Below are 21363 nucleotides of genomic sequence, written 5' to 3'. Positions count from 1 at the left end.
TTTGGATTACTCGAGTCCACATGACAATAATTTATCCATGACTGTTGATAGCATTTATAATTGCGCGCCATTAGAGAAACACGACAGTCAAGACTTCCGGTCAGCTCGAGTCAGGTGATCAATCCCGTTCCTGCTTGCTGCTGTACAGTAGTCGAGAGAATGTCAGGCAAAGATAAATTACCAATTTTCCCCTCTAGGGGGTAAGTATTTTATTTTATTAAATTAATTATCATGGAAATTCAACAATTTCATTCATATGTCGTGTATTGTCATTTGTTCTCGAGTAAAATTTCACTGTAAAACATACTGAAACAGTGGGTGTAACCCTGTCTTCAATTGTTAAGACCTTTAAATATTTATTTAAAGAATTCATTTATAATTATTAAATATTATTTGGACATTTTGATTATCTTTTATTTCATTACAAAATTTTAAATTTTGTTTTATTCCTAAAGAATATTGTAACCACATTTGTTTATTATATGCTACATTTTAAGGAGATGTTTCAGATGTTTAAATGTGTGAATATACATTTCCAATTTGTTCAATCTTGTAAAATGCTTCTTTTATGTATGAAATTTAATTGGCAAATTTGTTTTTAACATTAATAACATTATAAATATTTAATAATATGTTGCAATATTTATGAATAGTAACAATCTAATATATTTTAAGTATATAACAATAATGCATTGTTATTAAATTATATATTTGTTATTTTATTATATCTGTTCCAGTTATTCCATTGTTATTTAATTATATATTTGTATTCCAGGGCCCAGATGTTGATGAAATCTCGCTTGCAAGGAGCGCAAAAAGGACATGGTTTACTAAAGAAAAAGGCTGATGCATTGCAAATGCGTTTTAGGATGATCTTGGGGAAAATTATAGAAGTATAAAATTAATTTGATTAATTTTATCTTTCTATATTATTTTAGTATTTTTTATATTATATTAGTATTTCTATATTTTTATTCTTTTATTTTTTATTTTATTGCATTCTATTATTACTTTTATTTGTATTTGTTATCTATTTCTGCATCTCTATTTTTTTTTCTTTTTTAGACCAAAACTTTGATGGGCGAAGTAATGAAGGAAGCTGCCTTTTCATTGGCAGAAGCAAAGTTTGCTACAGGAGACTTCAATCAGGTGGTTTTGCAAAATGTGACGAAAGCACAGATCAAAATTCGTTCCAAGAAGGATAATGTTGCCGGGGTAAATCTACCGATATTCGAATCCTATCAGGATGGAACTGATACTTATGAGTTGGCGGGTCTGGCAAGAGGTGGTCAACAATTAGCCAAACTAAAGAAAAATTATCAACGGGCAGTGAAATTGCTGGTAGAATTGGCATCTTTACAAACAAGTTTTGTCACTCTGGACGAAGTTATCAAGATCACGAATCGGCGTGTTAATGCTATCGAACACGTTATCATCCCTCGAATTGAGAGAACTCTAGCCTATATTATTTCGGAGCTTGACGAACTTGAAAGAGAAGAGTTCTATCGTCTAAAAAAGATTCAAGATAAGAAGAAGATCGCCAAGGCAAAGGTAATATACCATTAATTAATTTATTCTCAATTAATAATTATACATTACCTAAAATCTTAATTAATTGTAGTTTGAAGTGAAAAGAGCAGAACTTATTGCAGCTGGGCATGATTTTGAAACTACAAATCTGCTCGACGAGAGCGACGAGGATGTGCTGTTTTAAATACTGTAATACATTAAAAATGTTAAGATGTTAATAATCCCAAAAAGATGAAAAGAAACTCTTTTCTTCCCATTTAAAATTTATTATTGATTTTACATTATAGCACAATGATAGTCTTATTTGTATACATATTTTAGAAAGTGTTATTGGAAGTTTTTTTCCTTGTAATTTTGAGAAAACAACTTCTTTGAACTTACTGTTTTTAACTCTCAAAAATTTTACAGAATATGTTACAATAATAATTTATAAAATAAGTAATTATATATACAATATATATACAATAGCAATATTACTTTTTAGAAATATTTTAATTCTATATTGTGAAAAGTATTTTAATTCTATATATTGCAAGTTATTCTATCATCATCCAAATCATTTCCAGTTTGTATGATGTGAATACAATTTAATTCTCTATGGAGATATTAGAAATATATAATAAATATATGTATATTCCTTACTGTATCATTTATCTCCAATCATTATATATCTACTTTATTATTTTCTTCAAGTTCTTTAAAATTTCTAGAAAAACATATCAATTGTATCAGGAAAAAGTACATAAGTATTATTGAAATGTAAATCTTGCTCATACACATGTTTTATATCTCAATTTAGTGATATTAATTAGTAAAATATATCTTATATTAACTACAATTTGCAGATGAAATCTGATAAATACTAAAAATTATTTCCAAGTGAAATCAATAATTGATAATTTTGATTAAAATTGAAATTTGTTACAAACATTTACAAATAATTTTTACATACAATTGAAATTCAATAAGTGAAAATAATTTCTGGAAAAATATAAAAAATCATTTAATAATATCTGATTTACACAACAGTTTTAGTTTCAGGTAGTATCAGATAACAGAAAGAGGGAAGAATATAAGATTAATCTTAATCTTATATTTCAATTACATTTGCATTAATTTCGTTAAATTAATTTAACGAATTTATGTAGCACGATCGATGTGTACGACTGACCTAGTGTATTCGTCAGTGAACTGGGTCGATCAATATTATATAGGTGGAGGGAAAAAGGGGCGGTTTTCCTATATGAGAGGTGACCATTCTTCGTCACTAAGGGGAGATGTTCGCCCAGCCGAACTCCCAGTATATGTTTCCAGTGCGCGTTGGAAAATTCGTCCGAGACATGCCGTCATCTTCTGGCGAGGATTGCTTGACTGTTATGGAGGTACCAGAGAATCGCTATGAAGAGGCAATTCATCACTTGAGGTGGAATTTCTTCGCCGATGAACCACTCAACAATGCTGTAGGACTCTGCGCGAAGGGGGAATCCCAACGTGAGCTCGAGCAGCACTGTCTGTTTACCTTGAAGCAGGGTTATTCCAGGATATTAGTGAATTCAAAGGGAGTGGTGAGTAATAATCCCTTATATTATGAAATACATTATTTTATTCAACTCTTTTACATTATTTATTTTGGAATTAATTACTTATATTCTCATTTTTATTTTTATTTCCTATTTTTTAATAATCTGATATTTTTTATATAATTAATAATAATTATTTATAATTGTATAAAAATAGTTCTAATTTTTTTTTTGTCTATCTTTGATAAATATTTTCTTCATTATAATCTTCTCACAGGTACTAATTCTTCATTTTTTATTTTTGATTATTTATTTATTAATAAATGATTATTTATTTATTAATAAATTATAATTTTTATACAAATCTAATAATTGATGAAACCTTGTGATTAATCTAATAGTCTCGAAATAATAATCACATCACTCTTTTTGTTCATTATATTACTCGAATCTATTCATAAAACTATTTTCTTCATCATTTTTATTTTATTTATTTATTAATTTATAACATTTTATTTTCATAATATCAAGTTTCAATATCGTCACAATGGATGTGTATTATTATCCAAAATCACTTTATATTATATAGATAGTAGGAATGGCACTAAACGGCACCTTGAAGAAGGGTGAGCGCGAAGAGGCGGAACGGCGCCTCGCCGAGTTAGATGACGAAAAATTCAAAACGATTTTTGGACTGCTCTATAAGATAAACGACAAGATTGATCTGTTCGCCAAATACAACGTAGATGAGTTGTTTGAGTGCCGGATTCTTAGCGTCGATGAAAACTACCGTGGCAAGGGTTTGGCCAGCCTTCTTATGACCGATAGCATAAAAATTGCCAAAGACGCCGGTTTCAAGGTAGATTAATGTCTATTTTAATTTATTTTTCTACTTAGTTTATTAATTTGCATAAATATAAATTTGTCTATATATTTACACAATGTATAATATGAAAATTGAATCTAATTTATTCTCTATTTGTTTAATTTCACCTTCTGCATGTATGTGATAAAAATTACTCTCTAATTCTCTTTGCAAAAAAAATAAAATAAGAAATATAAATAATGTAAAATATGTAAATGTAACGTATTCCTGCGACATTTACAAAGAGTTTGGAAAAAACATTTTCTTATCAAAGTGGCGATATATATTTATGCAGTTATTTTATCGATTTTACATGTTATAAAGAGAGGATATCATTTTTATTTTATTAATTTAAGATTGTTGCGTTGGTGTAATCCCTGCTCTACATATACACCGTACATTTTTCTTTTGTTTCAGCATGCTCTTCAGTTAATATGCATGGGATGATTTTCGTTTATTTCTCCACAAGATTTATATATATATATATATAATTACAATGCCCGTTACTCGTTTTTTTAAAAGGTACTTTTACACGCAATTCCTTGCATGGAGGCAAAAAGCAGGTTAATATGATAAATAACAATTTGATTCGAATTACTAAATAATGAATAAAGCAATCTATATATACAATATGTGAAAAAATGAATTAGTTAAATATATTTATGTTTTGCTTTATTTGCTATTATTTTTTCAAAAAATTCGATAAAATCAAAATATTAATTATACTGAGTAAAAATGATATATAGTAAATTTGAAGATATCTCGACTTGAATTTTAGAAACATGACAATAAATAAATGAAAAGTAAATATAAAATTATATAAAATTAATCAATAGCCAATATTAATTATGATTATTATTATTTCTATATATTATTTTTATTATTTTTAAATACTGTTCGGTTTTTAAAATTTTCAAATTAAAAAAGTAATAGATTTATTCATTATATTATTCATTCACATTATTAAAATTTATCATTATTATCAAATAAAATTGAAAACGAAATATTACACATTTTTGAAATATTATTTATCAAAACAATCACTATTAAATTTGATACATTTCTTCTATTTAGAAATCTTTATAATTCTTTTTAAAGAAAGACTAGATATATTTAATTTTAAGTAGAATTTATGTAATAAAGAAATGATAAATATCTTGTGCAAATTATATATTGCATTAGATATGTACTGTGGCATTTACAAAGAGTAAAATATTTTCTTATCTTGCTATGTTGGGTATGTAATATCTATTGCACAGGTATGCAAAGCCGACGCAACTGGCGTATACTCACAAAGGGTCTGCCTGAAACATGGCTTCCAAATAGAAGCGGAGATACCGTATGCAGAATTGGATAAATCTATTAGGCCAGCGCCGCCTCATCAAGCGTTAAAACTGATGGCGAAATTGTTAGATTAAAGATAAAAAAAAGAAAGTCGCTCTCTCAGTAGAGCTTAATTAAATTAAAAATTAAATCATCAACACGAAAGCGCAAAGCGCAAAGTAGATATGTGTATCGTCGTCGTGTCGTGACAATAACAGCTCTGTTAATGTATGTCTCAGTATCGCGAATGCGAGATACGTGATGCTGTCTCATAAAATATTTACTTATTGTTAGCAAAAGAAACAAGGACAAAAACGCGTAGTACATGTCGAACCGTTTCAAATGATATCCGGTATTACTGCCCCTCCGTACATGTTCCGAAATCATTAAAGGAAAAAAGAGAAGGAAAAGAACATCTGATTTAATTAAATTGAAAAAAATCGATATAATCGAAAAAGCCACGATTGTCTCGCAAATCGCATTTGGACTTTTTGTTTCCGCCAATCGCTCCAATCTGGCGAAAAATCGGAGATATACGAAATATTTACAGACTCGCTGTTTAATTCATATTTACACATTTAACACATTGATTGTCATGCAACCTGTATACGAGTAGTATGTACATTTTACCACATAAAAAACTTTTATTTTTATATTATTAACTCTTTATTTTATTATCGCGCTATGACTCGTACGTAAATATGACGTGAGGATTTTTAGCAAATAAGCGTGACAGTCAAAGTGTTAGAGCAAACGTATCAATATAATTAAATCTAATTTAATAGTAAATACATATACAAAATAAGAATCTTCTAAAAGAATTGTTGTTGCTTCTCTCACAATTTTGATACCTTTAAGAAGACAAAACAATTTTACATTATCGGTTCTACACTGATGATATTACATACGCATCTTGTAATTATTTATTTTTTCGTAACTAATTTAAGGAATAAATAAAAAGAACGAAATGTTATTTAAAAGGGATCTTTAAAGATATTTAAAGCTTGAAAAGAGAATATCAATAATCGCTCGTGCAGCAAAGTACCACTCTGATAATAGAAAGTAAGAAAAAAAAAGAAAGTCGCAGAGTCAAACATTGTTCTATCTTTATATATGTCGTAATTCGCCAATGTCGCCATGTGAGAAATGGTCCATAAAATATATAAGGTCTAGTTATATCTTCTTCTTCTCTCTTTCTCTCATACAAAATACAATGGTGCAGATTGTTTTATAACTTGTATATTTACTATATTCTATCGAAAGCGACGATATTCGGTCGCAATTCGAAGTTGTTATTCTGGATTATAATAAAAGGGTCCATATAAATTTTTAAAAAAGTTATACGAGAAGAGAGGAAAATGAAAGATATTTTTATCGATGTCACATGTTGCAAAAGAATATATATATATAAAGTATATGCGAGTTATTTTGTAAGAATGTCTGCCAAATGCGAATTATAACGCGATTTATAGTGATTTGTATTACGTAATATGTATCCTTTAAAGAGAATAATAAATTTCGATTTATTCGGAATTGAATTCATGACTGTAAAATACTCAAGTTTGAACCTATAAACTTAAATTAATTATTTTTATAGGTAAATATAATTTTATAAGCACTTAGTTCCCCATCAAATTGGATTTTATTTCATTGTTTTTTACATCGAAACCTTCTTGTAGCTTGTTGTTAAAATATGTCTAGAACATTTTTAATAATTCGCGGAACATATCTGATATACAATAAAGAAATGTATTCTCTCTTCTTTCTCTTTTTTTAGGAACAAAAATATGCATTAGAGTTGCTAAAAAAGATATCATTTCGATAATGCAAATAATGATGAATTAATGAATCTAGAAGTTTGTTTGTCTTCTAAAATGTTTTTGCAATTTGTTTTGCTTGAATTGCAGTTGTGTTGAATACTTTGTTTGGACTCTCTGCAAGTATTGAACATCCCGAATTCTTCTCTGGGTAGCTTCCATCTGCATTTCCGAATCGCCGAGTGCTCTGTACCGTAGCAATAACTTGTGTAATTTGTCTTCGCTATTCTTAGTTTTTGTGACTAGGTCGAGGCTCAGATTTTGCTTGTAATAGCGCACCAAGGCACGATGGCCTACCACCTTGCCGGATGGTAATTTCAATTCGTAACCTTCATCATCCAAAACTGCTGACCGTTTCGGCGGTTCCGTATCTGGATCGACGTCTTTGGCATCTGGATAGCTGGACGAATAATCATAGAACTGCATATATTCAAGTAGCGTCTCTCCTTCATACAACATCATGCAATGGCCCTTATCAATCATATGCGACCTCACTGCTTCTACGCTTTGTAATTCTCTTCCTATAAAAATATATAAAAATTTTAGACATTGATTTAAAATTAAATTTTAATTGAAATTTTTTTAATAAGTCAGTCTTATTTTATTTTTCTCTGAATCTTAATTATAATTAAATTTAATTTTAAAAATATACAAAGTTAAAATATAGAAATTGCACAAAAAGATTAGCAATTTTTGAAACAGATTTAGAAGTCAATAAATTTGATTTTTAGAAATCTTTATAATTAACTTTATTTCTAGAAAATAAATTTTTTTAGATATTAATTGCATTTCAAAAATTATTAAAAAGAAATTTCACTAAACATGATACAGATAAAATGTATTAATTAGATTGTACATAATACAATGTACAACCATAATTCATTTATTTATAAAATTAATTTTTACATTTTAATTAATAATTGAAATTTAACTTTATTGAAGAATCCTTGCAGCACAATATAAAACATAATAAGAAAATTAAAAATAATTGAACCTAATTGAACAATAAAAATAATTCATTTACCTGAATTGTTGCACCAGATACATTTGTACTCGCTGTATATTTTCTGGCCTAAATATAGTAGTAAACCTTTTTGGTCAATACAGTATTCAAGGTCAGGTAAAAAAAATGAGTGTTCCACCATCATGTGTTTTAAATTACGTGTTACAGATCTACTATGATGATCACAAAACAAGCAATCATTGCGCTCAATAGGATTTTCTAAGTCATCAAGCCATTCATTTGAATCCAAAGACTCTACATCCGAATCTGTATCAACTTGCATTTCATTCTCTATGTTTGTTGAATTTTGACTGGAAGCTGTAACTTTATCTCTTTCTTCCATTTTCTTTTTATGATTCTTCGATACAATATGATTATTGTATTGCTTTTCATTGCTAAATTTCTTTCGACATATTTTACAATTCTGTTTTTGCTTTGTCTTGGTTTCGTTTGCATTGTTTTCGTGATAAGCAATGTTCTTATTCCGGAACTCTTCGAATGAAATTGAAGGTAACTCGCTCACCTTCCTATGCAGATTATATCTATGCCATCCAGAACTGTAATGCACCTTGTGCGTTAACGGATTTGCAAATATTACATGGCATGTTAGACAAGTAAACGAATCTCTTGTAGGCTCAAGTGTAAGAGACATTGCCTTACATGGAGATATAGTATTCATATTATCCATTTTTCTTTTCTGAATAACAGTATCCATAGTATCCATTTCTCTTTTCGGAATAATAGTATCTATAATATTCATTTTTCTTTTCTTCTTGGTACAACTCCTGTTTACATAAAAATCAAAAACTAAAACTATAAAATTATATCACTTTAAAACTTTTTTCTACAACAGGAACATATGGTCAACAAATATTTTAGTATCCTATTCCGAGTTTTCGGATCGAAAAGATATTTTATAAGTAATATTTTATTTCATATTTAGAATTAATTTCATTGACTAATTGCGACATCAAAGATTACACGAACAAAACAACAAATTTTTTTGTTTGCAAAAATGATTCAATATTTAATAATATTCGAATAATATTAAAGAGGATAAAATTTCTTTCTCGGTACTAACATGTGATAAAATATGTGCTTTAAAGGTTAGTCACGCAATGTGACCTCCATTTAAAAAATATTAAGTTTCGCAATGAATATCATAATTTTTTAAACAATATCATGATTTTTAATTTTTCAGCTTACCTAGTATATGATACCTCAAGAAATCAAATGCAATCTTTGCGAAAAGGAAGCAAATAATTTTAAAAATCACATGCACGAATCTCGACACGACGCACGCTGTACAAAGGCACAAAAGCAACAGCAGCTGCTGCTCCAAAACCCTTGCTAGGCAACAGGCAACAGGAATAGGAAATAGAAATTTTCACCAATAAATACGCGGAATAGAAAATATTCGCCAATAGGAGCAGAGAATAGATACTATTTTTTTTTCTTATTGTCTGTTGCCTAGCTTTGTGCAAAGTCCTTCATTGTTCACTGCTAGTACTAAAAATCTATAGTTTACGTCACACGCATAGTATAGATTTTTAGTCCTGGCAGTGAATATCGGAACGCATACAGCATGTGTTACAGCTTGTGGAGGCGATCGTTGATAGAAACTAATGACAAGTATAATTAAAAATACAAAATATATTTTTTTAATATAATATAATATATAATTTAATATATTATAATTTAATATGAATAATATAATTTAATATAATATAATTTAATATAATAAATTAATTTATTATAATTATATATAATATAATTAAAAATATGCAATTTTAAATTGGCGAAATTTTAATTGAATTTAAAAATTATTCTCTCTCTGTTTTATCGACTGTTACTCGCTCGTTAGTACCGAGCATCTCCACCGCGAAGTGGTGGCGCTCGCGGCGCCTGCGACTGCGCCGAAACTGTGTTTGTCAGACAGTAGCCATCACGCAGCGCAAGTCAGTCGAGGTATTCTCGGAGTCTTCGAGTCTCAAGTTTCTCTGTCCGATCTCCGCGCGAATCCGCGAGCACCATTAGCAGCATAAATCAGGCGACTCGATCCGTTGGCGACGAATCAAGGGAGGAAGCAAGAGCGACGGTAGAAGGCACCAGAAGGCCGGCTCCACATCGACGATTCTCGCTCTCCCTCTAGCGCTCTATCTCTCTCGCTCGAGGCATCTCGCTCGCAGCTCGTCGACTCCTCGTCGGACTCACTCGTCGCGAGACGTATAAATCGGACACCTCCCCGATCGGAGGGCGATCCATCCATCTGTTTCGAATCTCGGCTCTCCCGAGCGGCGGATTTTCACGCTAGAAAGCGGCCGTCCAGCAGGGCGATACCATTTTATATGACTTTACTTCGACAACGAGGTAAGTGCTCTTCTCTCCCTCCCTCCCTCTCTCTCATTCGCTCGTTCTCTTGCGAATATTTTTTTGATATAATAATTGATATAATAAAGATAACGAATTCGATTGACATTAATTCAGTCTCGTTAGATCGATTAAATTCGCCCCAGTTGTCTTTTTTTTTTTCAACACCATAAAATAATCTCTCTCTCTCTCTCTCGCTCGCTCTCGCTCTCTTCCTCTCTCTATCTCTCTGTCTCTCTCTCGCGTCCCCGTTCGTTCACTTGCGACCGCTAATTTTAGCGAACAGCCATTTTGGACGGCATGAGGCGTGCGAAGCCGCAACGGCCCCCTCGCCTGCGGAAATGAGCAGGTCCCTCCTCTTCTGCGGCAGCGACGACGTTCGCGTGCGTGTCGCATGATGCGTCATCGCCGGAGGAGGAAACGAGCTTTCCCAAGCCGGTCTTAATCCAACGTGGTTCGCTCGTTTCTGCTCTCCGCCACGTTTCCTCTAGATTTATTATTCTCAGAGATACGCAATCTCTCCCTCTCTGTGTTTTACTCTATTTCCAAACTCCCAAATAGACACAAATGCGTGAAATGTAAGTAAAATAGCAAAGATGAAAACTCAAAGTTCGTACAGCTGCGTGTACGAAGAGAAACACTCTGAAATGAGACGAGCGTATATTGGATTCTTCGGAGGAAACTCAAATTGAAAGTATTTCTTGTACTTCCTGTATCGCTAATAAAAGAACAAAATAAAATTACGAAAAGTACGATTATAAAAGAGACTTAACAAACAAACTAAAATAGGACCCTTTTGCATTTATTTTTATTTGTCGGTTTTACACTTCATTATTTTTCGATTACGTTACATTTAATTCACGCGAGTGATTCTGTAAATGCGAAAAAACTGCGCAAGAAACGATGTAATTATAGGGGAATTTAAAGTAATCATCATTGCGAGAGAGAGAGAGTGTAATGCACAATAATTTTTATACTGATGCATTTACTCATGATACTATATTAAAAAGTTTATTTTTTATTCGTAGTAATTCTTATCACAAGAAATAATGATAAAGGGCGTTTTTCATGAAACGACACAGAAGACACAGTGTATCACTTCATCCTTGTTCGTTGCCGAATGTAAATAAGGATGAAATGATTCACTGTGTCACACTGTGTCCTCTGTGTCACTTGCTAAAAAACGCTCAAAATATGACAGTTAACATATGACAGACGTTTGACAGATGTTAGTTTTTGCAGAGTCAAAAGGAAAGACTGTTTCATTATGTAGCTAATCGTATATATTATTGCTAGACATTATCTACTTCAAATAATTAAAAGACTCGTGGTATGCCCATGATATCATTCTAAAAGTACATTAAAAATGCATTAAATACAAAGGTATATGTAGAATTTCTTAATTTATTCTGTCTCTCAAATTTACACGCGACACGTATATGTATGAAATGAGATACATTATTATATTTTTTTTTCTAAATATCAATAATCAAACGTGACATTTGTTTTGAGAAGATAAAGATCTCTTGATAAAGATTGTTTCAAAGATTTATTATAGTGACTTGCTCTTCATAACGGATAACCATTTTTATTGATTATCCGTTTCTTTATCTTCTATATTTTTAAGTGGAAAATTTCACGCGCCTTGAGATAATTAATGTATCCACGATTAATCTCTTTTTTTAAATATTTTAATTATCCATATCGGTGGGGTGTATTTTACTTAAAATTTCTATTGTATATTATATTTATTATCTTATACAACAAGCGAGAGAGAGAGAGACAATATTTTATATTTTAATTTATAACTCGTAATATTATATGTACCTTTGAAACATTGAACTTGACGTGTGCTTGCAAAAAAGGAAGGAAGGAGCAATTGCCTTGCATGTCATTTACATATCGTGCAAATCGCTGTGTCATCTAATGATAACTACATCGAGTATTCAATAACGATCGTGCAATTTGTGTATTGTTTAAAATTTAAAACTGATATTACAAGGCATCTGATTTTACAAGGCAACTGATATTACAAGGCATCTGATTTTAATCGAAATTATCTTTTTAGTAAGAAATAATCGATAGTAGCAATATCGATTCGTTGATTGATTCATATTGATTTAACAGATTAAATCTTTTCAGCTGATATTACATATAGTGTACACATAATGTATTCGATTGAATCTGATATAAAGTTAAATTCACACATTTCTCATATACAAGATTTCACAGCAGTTTACTATTTTTCTCAGTACATTTCCAGTGTGACTTTTAATAGTGTTAGATTTTTAAATGTTAGTTCCAAGACACCGAGCGATTAGATTACATAACGTTGTAAATAACATCGATAATCGTAGATAATACATACTTTCGACACAATTTTATAGTTAATGTTTTTTATATATATAAAATATATTCGCAGTTTCATCGACAATAACATTCGAATCGTATTTGTAAATATATGTTCTTATCAACGATAAACATCTATCAAGTGTCATGTCAGTCTAAGATCGATCTTTGCACATTCGAAATTTATATAGATATTTTTGTAGGTATTATTTTTTTAGAAATTAGAACTTAAAAGATCCTTTCTCGATGCAAAGATTGCGTTTACTTTCGTTAAATTTCGAAAGACGCCGATTTTTTCGGAGCTCTAGAAATATTTCGAAACGATTGCGTCAGGCAATGGATTTAAATCTAAATCTTTCTCCTCTTTGTTTCTACGAGAATCGCGAGCTGTTTTTTGCATTTATCTGGCCAAGACGGCCTGCTACTTTGACCCTTAAGTATGCGTGCGATAACGATGTAAAATAATACTTCTTAATCAGTAAGCAGCGGTTCTCAAGCGTAATTTCTCCCAGTGTGAATTCCTCAACTCGATCTCTCGCAAGTGATATCTGTGGGATTCATTGCTGTCAGCGAATCCCTATCGATCCATAGATCGCTACCTCTACGATTCGAGAAACCGCAATCGAAACCGTCGTTGAAATCTTTTTTAACGAGGATGTAAAGTAATTATACGATTGTATTATAACGGTCAGAGCGATGAAGTAATAGCGATGAATTTCGCCCTCTCACTTTCTCTGAATCGCGAGCAGGAGTAAATATGTTGAAACGGGTTTTGCGACGTAGAAAATATTTACCGAGGATTGCCGGGTTGTTAATTGCAACATATCAAAAACGGCAAGGGCAGAAAGAAGGAGTAACCCTCCTAAATAGAATTTAACTATTAAATTGATTGCTGGAAAATTGTACACGATGTATTTACTTCTTCTACCTAGTAAGTAAATAAATTTTTCCAATAAATATTTTAAATGGAAAATAAATTGAAAATTATTTTTACAGAAGGACGTTCTTTTAAAAATCTTCCTTAGAAAAATCTAAGAGAATATTATTAAAACATTGATTGAAACGGAAATGAATATAAAAATAACATAAATAATTAGATAAAAGATAATAATTATTTATATAATAATTAATTATATAATAATTAAAAGCTAATAATTAGATAAGATAAAAGAATTTTTTTTAATATTTAATTATAAAAATTATTTATTTTCAAAATAAGATAAATTATGTAATATATAAAAAAATGAAAAAGAAAAAAAGGAGGGATTTAGAATTTATTGATCTGAAGTTTACAAGATTCATAATAATAAGAAGTGCAACAATAGTGTAATTACTTCGCAATAAAGTGTAAGATGGAGATAACGATTATTGGAAATTCTAATTTGATTTTAGTTCATCTATATAATCATCCGTTTTTATTGACGTAGCAGCATTAACGATGCGGAAACGCTAGAATAGATTGTCGAAAATTCTCCGCAAAATTAACTTTGCTTTCAATTCGATTCAAAACCGAAACGATCACGTATCATATTAGTTTTACATCGTTAAAAAATTAAATTATCAAATCGTTATTAATATTAAAAACAAGATTATATTTTATGTGTAAATTTTGTAAAATTAAATTAAATATTCATTTATTTGTAACTTCGAAATCGTAAGAAATATATTTTATTACTTCATTTAATCAAACGCTCAACGTAATTAAATACACGATTGCATAAGGAACGATGAACAGGTTCCTAAACCATGACTGGATGCGATCAGGACCTAGGTCAATCTATCCTCCCGACCTATCTCACTACAATTCTTCCTAGACCTTTCGCGATATTCATTGATCGGTCAAGTTACTCTTAACTAAGAAGGTAAAGAGGAAGAATTTCTCCCTCGTGACATTGCAATATTCGATTTCGAAATTAATATAACATAAATTTAAATTCGCGATTAATATGATACAAAAATATCCTATTAAATCTGTGAATAATTTATATTTGAAATTTCAAGATTGCGATTTACTCTCACAAACACAAATATCAACGTGTATCTACAGTTATTGACAAAGATGTTTCACGATTGGCGACTGCTCGAGCTACGTGCCAGTTAGCTACTCGAGAGTGGAGTAGAGTGACCTTGCCCGAAGGCTGTTCTCTCTCTAGAAGAGACGACGTCGGCGTCCGGATCGGCGTCGGCGTCCGGATCAATATACACGGTGGACGTCGAGAACGCGTGCGCGCCGCGGGATAGGCCGATCCGGGTCCCGAGAGCTGTCAGACCACGAAGAGACGACGAGTGACTCTACTCTAGTTGCGCGCTAGCAAGAGGCCGACCTCTTCGACTCAAGAGCTACCCCCGAGCGCGAGAATCGATTCTCTTTCTCTCTCTCTTGCTCTTTCGCTCTCTGCCTATCTCTCTCTTCCTCGGCGACGCGACGGATCTGCTCCACTTTTTTTTCTCTATTTCTATTAATCTATTTGCCTTGGAGTCTCCTCGTCCTCCTTCCTTCTCGTCATCGTTCCTCTCTGCTCCTCGAGAGTGCCGTTGGAGAAGAAGTCTGGGTACACCTGGTGATCAACGACAGCGACTGCGGAAGACGCGTCAACGTCGCAAATCACGACTTATGCGTCTGTACCGAGCAGGTAACTCACCCGTTTCCGCTACACGCGATTCCCTCGAGAATCATCTCGAACGATCGTTACCCCGCATGAATTCTGTGCCAAGATTTGCTATTAGACTGCCTAAATTCCGACGAATAAACCAGGTATTAAATTTGAGGTATTAATGAGGTTTAATTTAAATTAAACGCGGTTCATTAATGAAATTTGATTGTCGTTCTCGAAGTAGACTTTATTATCAAGTCATAAGGATAAGAATTTTTTATTCCACAATTAATTCTTTCTTTAAACGTGTGTCATCTGATAAAAGACTAGACACAGTTTTCAATTAATTATTTCGTTCTCAGGGCGTGCTCGAAAGTGTATCTCGACACGTCTTAAGGTATCTTAACAGTAATCGCGAAAGCACCGCTTATAGCGCAATAAATGGAGCGCGAGAATCAATATTAATAACGCATATAGTTTTATTATAAACAACCAGCTGCAACCGAGCATGGAATTACAAACTGCATACTATTGTATAATGGCACTTGCAGAAACGTGAGTACTGCATACATCGCATTCTCAGGTATCTCTAACGCTAAATCGATAGGATATATCTTACGGGATGTCTCATTATACTACAGGAGGGATATCAATTTCATTCCTTGTGACAATCGCAAGCTCTCACATATATCAGTTTGCGATTGATTTCACGAAATAAGTATGTGTAATTAAAAAGAAAATGTTCGCTTTAATGGGAAAAATTATCATTAAGAGAAATTTATCTGTACATTATTGTATCTCATCCTGGAAAAAATAGAAAATCGATTAAATAATTTAATAATTAAATTATTAGTGCTAAATTATTTATCTCTAAATCGTATAATTTAATTAAAATAAATCGAGTTACATCATGCAAACATATATCTTACTTGACAGCAGCTTTACATGCATAGAAATATAAAAATATGTCTCTATCTCATGTAAAGCTTCTGTTTATATTATATGTTACACGCGTGTATCTTATTTATTATACGACACACTTCCGTTTAATTTTCTTTCAAGCGGATCTTCATTTATTGCGATTGCATTTGTTCGAGATAGATCAATCCGCTCGTCGCGATTGAACTTCCGCGATCTTCAATAAGGACATCCAGTCCGTCAGTAAGGATTTTCGCTATCATGATTCTAATATGGTCCACCTCAGACGAAAATCATCCGGATGATCGTTAACAGCATAGCCAGATGAAACTTACACCGATCCGATGATCTTTGCCTGAAAATTTCTCTATGTCATTCCCATAGTCCTGCACATCTTGTGAACGCTTTTAGCAGATCAAACTCGCATGGATAAAAGCAAGATTTTCTGTCTTTCTCTGTATTCAGAATACATCCTTCGAGCCTACGATTGAAATGAATTCGATAAGATCAAGGTTAGAAAGAAATAGAAGGCAAACTTGATAAAAAAAAAATACTATTTTATTTATATGAATTATATAACTTTTGAATTGGATAATTATTACTTCTGTTAAAAAATTAAATAGCTCTTTAAATAATTAAAATGATTTAATTTCAGATTCTAAATGATTTTCTTCACACAACTAAAATTTAAATACATATGATTAAATTTTACATTATATATATTAAAATATATAATATATATTAAAATTTTATTCTTTAAAAATAAATTTAAAATGCAATAATTTCTTCATATATTTATTTACGCAATATATTCTTTATATTTTTTCTCTATTTTTCTTTTTATTTTTAAAACAAAATTTCTATTTTCTCTTAAATTTTTCCAAATGTTTCAAATAAAACTCCTAATTATTTATTCCAAAGAAGAAATAATTTATAGAAATCATGGTCTTTAATGAACTGATCAGGATTGTCTTGTTTTTGCAGAAACATCCAGGATATCATCCAGAGGGAAAGGATCGGTGTGTAGCAAAGGCGGCGGCGACAACAGGACACTATCATCCGACCGGCGATCATTAAACGGCAACACCATCACCACTCACGATCATTTGTTTTTGCGCGAGTTAACCAGCGAGTTAACATCAACATCATTACCAACCTGGTACCACCGATTGCCGGGCTTTCTTAGGGCGACGAGCGACGGACACGCAGCGTGTATGATCATTGAAGACTACTCCCCTACCCCACCCGCCACCGCCAAACCGAGGCAACACTCGAGGCATCAAGATACCACCCAACGATTCTTAAATCTTCACCTGGTCCTGCCCAAGCACAGGACCTCAAAATTTTCCAGGTTCATAGTCGACAGTTTTGAGCCAATATGGCCCAAATAGTAACTTTAAAATTTTTTTAATTTTTAAAATAATATTTTTTCAAAGATATATTTTTTCTTTGTAGTAATAGGCATCGAAAGCTACAGCCATTCAGAGAAACGTGACTGGCGTCAGCGGGTAGCGGCGCGGCACGCCTTACCGCTAACAAGGATTACAACCCTGAAAACAGGCAGAACCACCCTGACTCGACACGCTGCTGTTACGAGCGACCACAAACAGGCGGCAGTCGTTGTCTATTATTGGCCACTGCCGGCTATCAAACTGCCGCTGGCTCGAAACGTGCGACAGAGGCGATCTAGAAGAACTAGGACGAAGACATTACCTACCTGAAAGAAAAAGATCGAATAGTGAATCCTCTCAGGCTGCTTGAGAATTGATTTTTTCGTTGCGATTTGTTAACATTTTCACAACGACGTCTCATCGGAAATTACTGTCGATCAGAGAAGTTGAGTTTATCAAAAGCAAGAGAAGGCGGAAACAACAGTCATCATGGCAAGCGTAAATGTCAATCGCAATGTCAGCGATGCCTTCTATCGCTATAAAATGCCGCGCATCCAGGCCAAGGTGGAAGGTAAAGGAAACGGCATCAAAACAGTAATAGTCAATATGGTGGATGTGGCTAAGGCGATTGGTCGTCCGGCCACATATCCGACCAAATATTTCGGCTGCGAACTAGGCGCGCAGACTCAATTTGATTTCAAGAACGAGCGCTTCATCGTCAACGGATCGCATGATGCTACGAAATTACAGGATTTGCTGGATGGTTTTATTCGGAAATATGTTCTGTGTCCGGCTTGTGATAATCCGGAAACTGAGTTGATGGTCAGCTCGAAGAAGGGAACGATCTCGCAAGGCTGCAAAGCTTGTGGGCATCATGGCCTTTTGGAAAGCAATCATAAGCTGAACACCTACATTTTGAAAAATCCACCGAGTCTGAATCCAGCGGTACAGGGCAGTTCATTGACGGAAGGTAAACGCGGCAAACGCTCGAAACGTGCCAATGGCGACACCGGAGCCACAGCCGCAACCGTTGCTGCCACTACTAATGGCAACGATCGATCTTGCTCGCCGGAAAACGAGGTCAACAATTCCTCAGATATTGTAGTGGAGCCTCCGCCGGAAAGAACAATCAGCAACAACGAGGATGACTTTAAATGGGCGGTTGATGTGTCCGAAGAGGCGGTTAGAGCTCGTCTCCAAGATCTGACAGATGGCGCGAAGGGCATGACTATCAGTGATGACTTAGACAAGAGTGAAAAGGAGCGCATGGATATGTTTTACAAGTTGGTTAAGTGCCGCCGTGATGCCGGCCAGTTGGATAACAACCACAAGGAGCTCGTAGCTGAAGCCGAACGTCTCGAAATCAAAACCAAGGCGCCGTTAATTCTTGCTGAATTGTTATTTGATCAGGGAATCGCCGCACAGGCGAAGAAATATCGTGTATTGTTGTTGCGTTTTACTCATGATGACATCAGAGCACAGAAATATTTGATCAGAGGTATTGAACAGGTTATCGCATTGCATAAGGATACTCTGATGCCGAAGGTTCCCGGAATTCTCAAGGTAAAAAAATCAACTATTATCTTTTATATTAAATTTTATTCTTTTCATGAATCTGTTTATTAAGGCAAGGCATTTATTAAGGTTTTTCCTTTATTTTAAAAATTTATACTTCGTATATACTATTTTTTATTAACTTTTTCATTTTATTTTTTATTATATTTTTTTATCTCTCATTTCTCTTTGATCAGTACTAAATTATTTTATTTTTATTAAGTTAATAAAAGTATTTGCATTTATTTCAGTTATTTTATGACGCTGATATCCTGGAGGAAAAAGCATTTGATGAATGGTCAAGCAAAGTCAGTAAAAAATACGTTTCAAAGGATCTGTCGCAGGAGATTCACGATCGAGCTGCACCATTTTTAACATGGTTAAAAGTCGCAGAGGAGGAAGAGTCTGAGTCTGAGGAAGAAGATGACGACTTAGAAGTAAATACTTCATTATATATTAGTGTTGCCAATTAAATATATTAATTTTTTTAAATTAATTTAATTTATTAATTTTAAGGAAAAATTTTCTTTCACAAATTTTTCTGTTAAATATGCCAGACTCTTGTATTTTTATTTTGTTCTATTTTAAGATAATTAAATTAATTAGAGTTATTTGGCGAGGGATTGGCAGAATCAATATATTTTTCTTCCTAAGTGTAATCCATTGGATTTAAGGCTATAATTTTTTAAGAATTATTTTTTCTGTTGTATTTTTTATTTTATATTATATTTTGATGTTATATATATAATTTTGTGATATAACATTAATGTTTCGCACTTTTATCTTTCAGATTGAATACGATGATAGAGCCAAACAAGAATCTCTGAAACAGCAGCAACCAGCGGTTACACCGAAGCCCGCCACCACAGCTACCGCCGCCGTGAAAGATGATTCTGATGAAGATGACTTCGATATTGATGCCATTTAAAGCACATACACAATACAATCTACACACACAATACAATACATATATACACATACATGCGCAATAGATGATGAAAAATATTGATTCGATACGTAATACAAGCCGAATAGTCATTTTTCTCTCAAAAAAAACCGTGCAAATGCAATCTCAAGTTATACGCAAATAAATATAAGGTTTTCGTTGTTTTAGACTGACAAGATCGATATAATTAACACACAATGCCGTTTACATGTTAATGAAGAAAAAAAGAAATTTTAATCGTTCCCAAGCATTTAATATGATTTATATTTCTGTGTACAGTGTGTATCTATGATATTTTTAATTGTTTCAACGATGCGGTAAAAAGAAATGTGTATTTACTGAAACCTCGTTATTTCTTTAATATTATTGATTGTTATCGTGATTTTTTAATGAGTACAATTATGCGCGTATCTTAATATCTGTTTGCATTTGTTTCAAATGAAAAAAAAAAAAAAAATAGAAGACATTCATAGAACTCATAAACATTACTGGGAAATTGGCCTGCTAAAAACGTTCTTTATTGTATCTATTTACTATTCTAATTATTATTATTCAAATAAATATGATTTATTGCAATGACTCCTACAATTTTCTATTTTTAGCAACAAATAAGAAAATAGAAAAATTATATTGTAATTGCATTATATTAATATTGACAATTAATTATTTAAATTATATATATATTACTAAGCAACTTATATATTGTCAATTTTTAAGTTTTAAAAATATCTAAATAGTATCTTGTAACTCGTATTTTTATAAAATAATATAAAATTCATGTATGGGCAACGCATAAAAATTCGAGAAGTTTGAAAATGTTATGTTTTTAGAAATCTTATGTTTTTGAAATGTACTTGCAAATTATACTAAATTTTTATTGATTTTTATGCCATATATTTTTTTATATAAGATAAAAGTTTATTCTTTTTAACGTAATTTTTCTTAAATATCGCAATTTCTATTTAATATAAAATAAAAATATATACTTTATAAATGTAAAGCAAAGGAAAAGAGATAAAGTAAGAAATGCACAAGCAAATATAACAACAGACGTAATTTGAATTTCTTGTCACGAATTTAAAATTATGATAGTATATTCTTTTCAAGAAATAATTGAATGGAATCCTCCGTTACGTCACGTATGTTCTTCCTCAAACTAGTTCGAAAATCTTACTCATGGGAT

The 21363-nt window shown here is 32.1% G+C and overlaps 5 protein-coding genes across 9 annotated transcripts; 4 read left to right on the top strand and 1 right to left on the bottom strand.

Moving 5' to 3' along the window:
* The first annotated feature begins 74 nt into the window (after positions 1 to 74).
* Vha36-1 (V-type proton ATPase subunit Vha36-1) lies at positions 75 to 2176 on the top strand. The gene is made up of 4 exons (XM_083095025.1): positions 75 to 200; positions 776 to 893; positions 1066 to 1551; positions 1622 to 2176. The coding sequence occupies exons 1-4, from the start codon at positions 160 to 162 to the stop codon at positions 1712 to 1714; spliced, it is 738 nt and encodes a 245-aa protein (XP_082951151.1). The 5' UTR covers positions 75 to 159; the 3' UTR covers positions 1715 to 2176.
* A 276-nt stretch (positions 2177 to 2452) lies between these two features.
* LOC145969145 (arylalkylamine N-acetyltransferase 1) lies at positions 2453 to 6780 on the top strand. 4 transcript variants are annotated; one of them, XM_083095015.1, is made up of 4 exons: positions 2453 to 3095; positions 3640 to 3909; positions 4438 to 4478; positions 5175 to 6780. In XM_083095015.1, exons 1-4 carry the CDS (start codon positions 2808 to 2810, stop codon positions 5221 to 5223), a joined length of 648 nt encoding a protein of 215 aa, XP_082951141.1. In that variant the 5' UTR covers positions 2453 to 2807; the 3' UTR covers positions 5224 to 6780. The 4 variants fall into 4 exon arrangements, 2 of the variants coding, with proteins under 2 accessions (XP_082951141.1, XP_082951140.1); XR_014437961.1 differs by lacking the exon at positions 4438 to 4478 and adding an exon at positions 4333 to 4437 and having other exon boundaries at positions 2458 to 3095; positions 5175 to 5286; XR_014437960.1 differs by having other exon boundaries at positions 2458 to 3095; positions 4333 to 4478; positions 5175 to 5280.
* Positions 6781 to 6861: 81 nt separating this feature from the next.
* On the bottom strand, positions 6862 to 9591 carry LOC145969140 (cytoplasmic 60S subunit biogenesis factor ZNF622). The gene is made up of 3 exons (XM_083095005.1): positions 9265 to 9591; positions 8080 to 8843; positions 6862 to 7576 (listed from the first exon to the last, which is right to left on the bottom strand). The coding sequence occupies exons 2-3, from the start codon at positions 8816 to 8818 to the stop codon at positions 7089 to 7091; spliced, it is 1227 nt and encodes a 408-aa protein (XP_082951131.1). The 5' UTR covers positions 8819 to 8843; positions 9265 to 9591; the 3' UTR covers positions 6862 to 7088.
* Positions 9592 to 9986: 395 nt separating this feature from the next.
* On the top strand, positions 9987 to 17882 carry LOC145969149 (uncharacterized). Of its 2 annotated transcripts, XM_083095020.1 has the most exons (4): positions 9987 to 10428; positions 14825 to 15410; positions 17274 to 17640; positions 17745 to 17882. In XM_083095020.1, exons 2-4 carry the CDS (start codon positions 15392 to 15394, stop codon positions 17782 to 17784), a joined length of 426 nt encoding a protein of 141 aa, XP_082951146.1. In that variant the 5' UTR covers positions 9987 to 10428; positions 14825 to 15391; the 3' UTR covers positions 17785 to 17882. The 2 variants fall into 2 exon arrangements, with proteins under 2 accessions (XP_082951146.1, XP_082951145.1); XM_083095019.1 differs by lacking the exon at positions 14825 to 15410.
* A 287-nt stretch (positions 17883 to 18169) lies between these two features.
* On the top strand, positions 18170 to 20759 carry Eif5 (eukaryotic translation initiation factor 5). The gene is made up of 3 exons (XM_083095002.1): positions 18170 to 19243; positions 19486 to 19671; positions 20025 to 20759. The coding sequence occupies exons 1-3, from the start codon at positions 18170 to 18172 to the stop codon at positions 20160 to 20162; spliced, it is 1398 nt and encodes a 465-aa protein (XP_082951128.1). The 3' UTR covers positions 20163 to 20759.
* Positions 20760 to 21363: the final 604 nt, after the last annotated feature.

This window comes from Camponotus vicinus, unplaced genomic scaffold, assembly GCF_025532165.1.
Source record: "Camponotus vicinus isolate PSW18456_S1 unplaced genomic scaffold, iyCamVici1.0 SCAF_3, whole genome shotgun sequence".
Taxonomy (NCBI): domain Eukaryota; kingdom Metazoa; phylum Arthropoda; class Insecta; order Hymenoptera; family Formicidae; genus Camponotus; species Camponotus vicinus.
The sequence above is the reverse complement of the archived record's forward strand: the minus strand, read 5'-3'. Positions and strand labels throughout refer to the sequence as shown.

Bases quoted from the DNA above. Each gene is read 5' to 3' on its own strand.
- Vha36-1 (XM_083095025.1), top strand. From the start codon at position 160: ATGTCAGGCAAAGATAAATTACCAATTTTCCCCTCTAGGGG. The intron at 894-1,065 runs GTATAAAATTAA...TTTCTTTTTTAG, and splicing joins TCTTGGGGAAAATTATAGAA to ACCAAAACTTTGATGGGCGA. The intron at 1,552-1,621 runs GTAATATACCAT...AATTAATTGTAG, and splicing joins AGAAGATCGCCAAGGCAAAG to TTTGAAGTGAAAAGAGCAGA.
- LOC145969145 (XM_083095014.1), top strand. From the start codon at position 2,808: ATGTTCGCCCAGCCGAACTCCCAGTATATGTTTCCAGTGCGCGTTGGA. The intron at 3,096-3,639 runs GTGAGTAATAAT...TATATTATATAG, and splicing joins TAGTGAATTCAAAGGGAGTG to ATAGTAGGAATGGCACTAAA. The intron at 3,910-5,174 runs GTAGATTAATGT...TCTATTGCACAG, and splicing joins CCAAAGACGCCGGTTTCAAG to GTATGCAAAGCCGACGCAAC.
- LOC145969140 (XM_083095005.1), bottom strand. From the start codon at position 8,818: ATGAATATTATAGATACTATTATTCCGAAAAGAGAAATGGATACTATG. The intron at 7,577-8,079 runs GTAAATGAATTA...ATATTTTTATAG, and splicing joins TATCTGGTGCAACAATTCAG to GAAGAGAATTACAAAGCGTA.
- LOC145969149 (XM_083095019.1), top strand. From the start codon at position 10,407: ATGACTTTACTTCGACAACGAG. The intron at 10,429-17,273 runs GTAAGTGCTCTT...TTGTTTTTGCAG, and splicing joins GACTTTACTTCGACAACGAG to AAACATCCAGGATATCATCC. The intron at 17,641-17,744 runs GTTCATAGTCGA...TTTTCTTTGTAG, and splicing joins AGGACCTCAAAATTTTCCAG to TAATAGGCATCGAAAGCTAC.
- Eif5 (XM_083095002.1), top strand. From the start codon at position 18,170: ATGGCAAGCGTAAATGTCAATCGCAATGTCAGCGATGCCTTCTATCGC. The intron at 19,244-19,485 runs GTAAAAAAATCA...CATTTATTTCAG, and splicing joins AGGTTCCCGGAATTCTCAAG to TTATTTTATGACGCTGATAT. The intron at 19,672-20,024 runs GTAAATACTTCA...TTTATCTTTCAG, and splicing joins AAGAAGATGACGACTTAGAA to ATTGAATACGATGATAGAGC.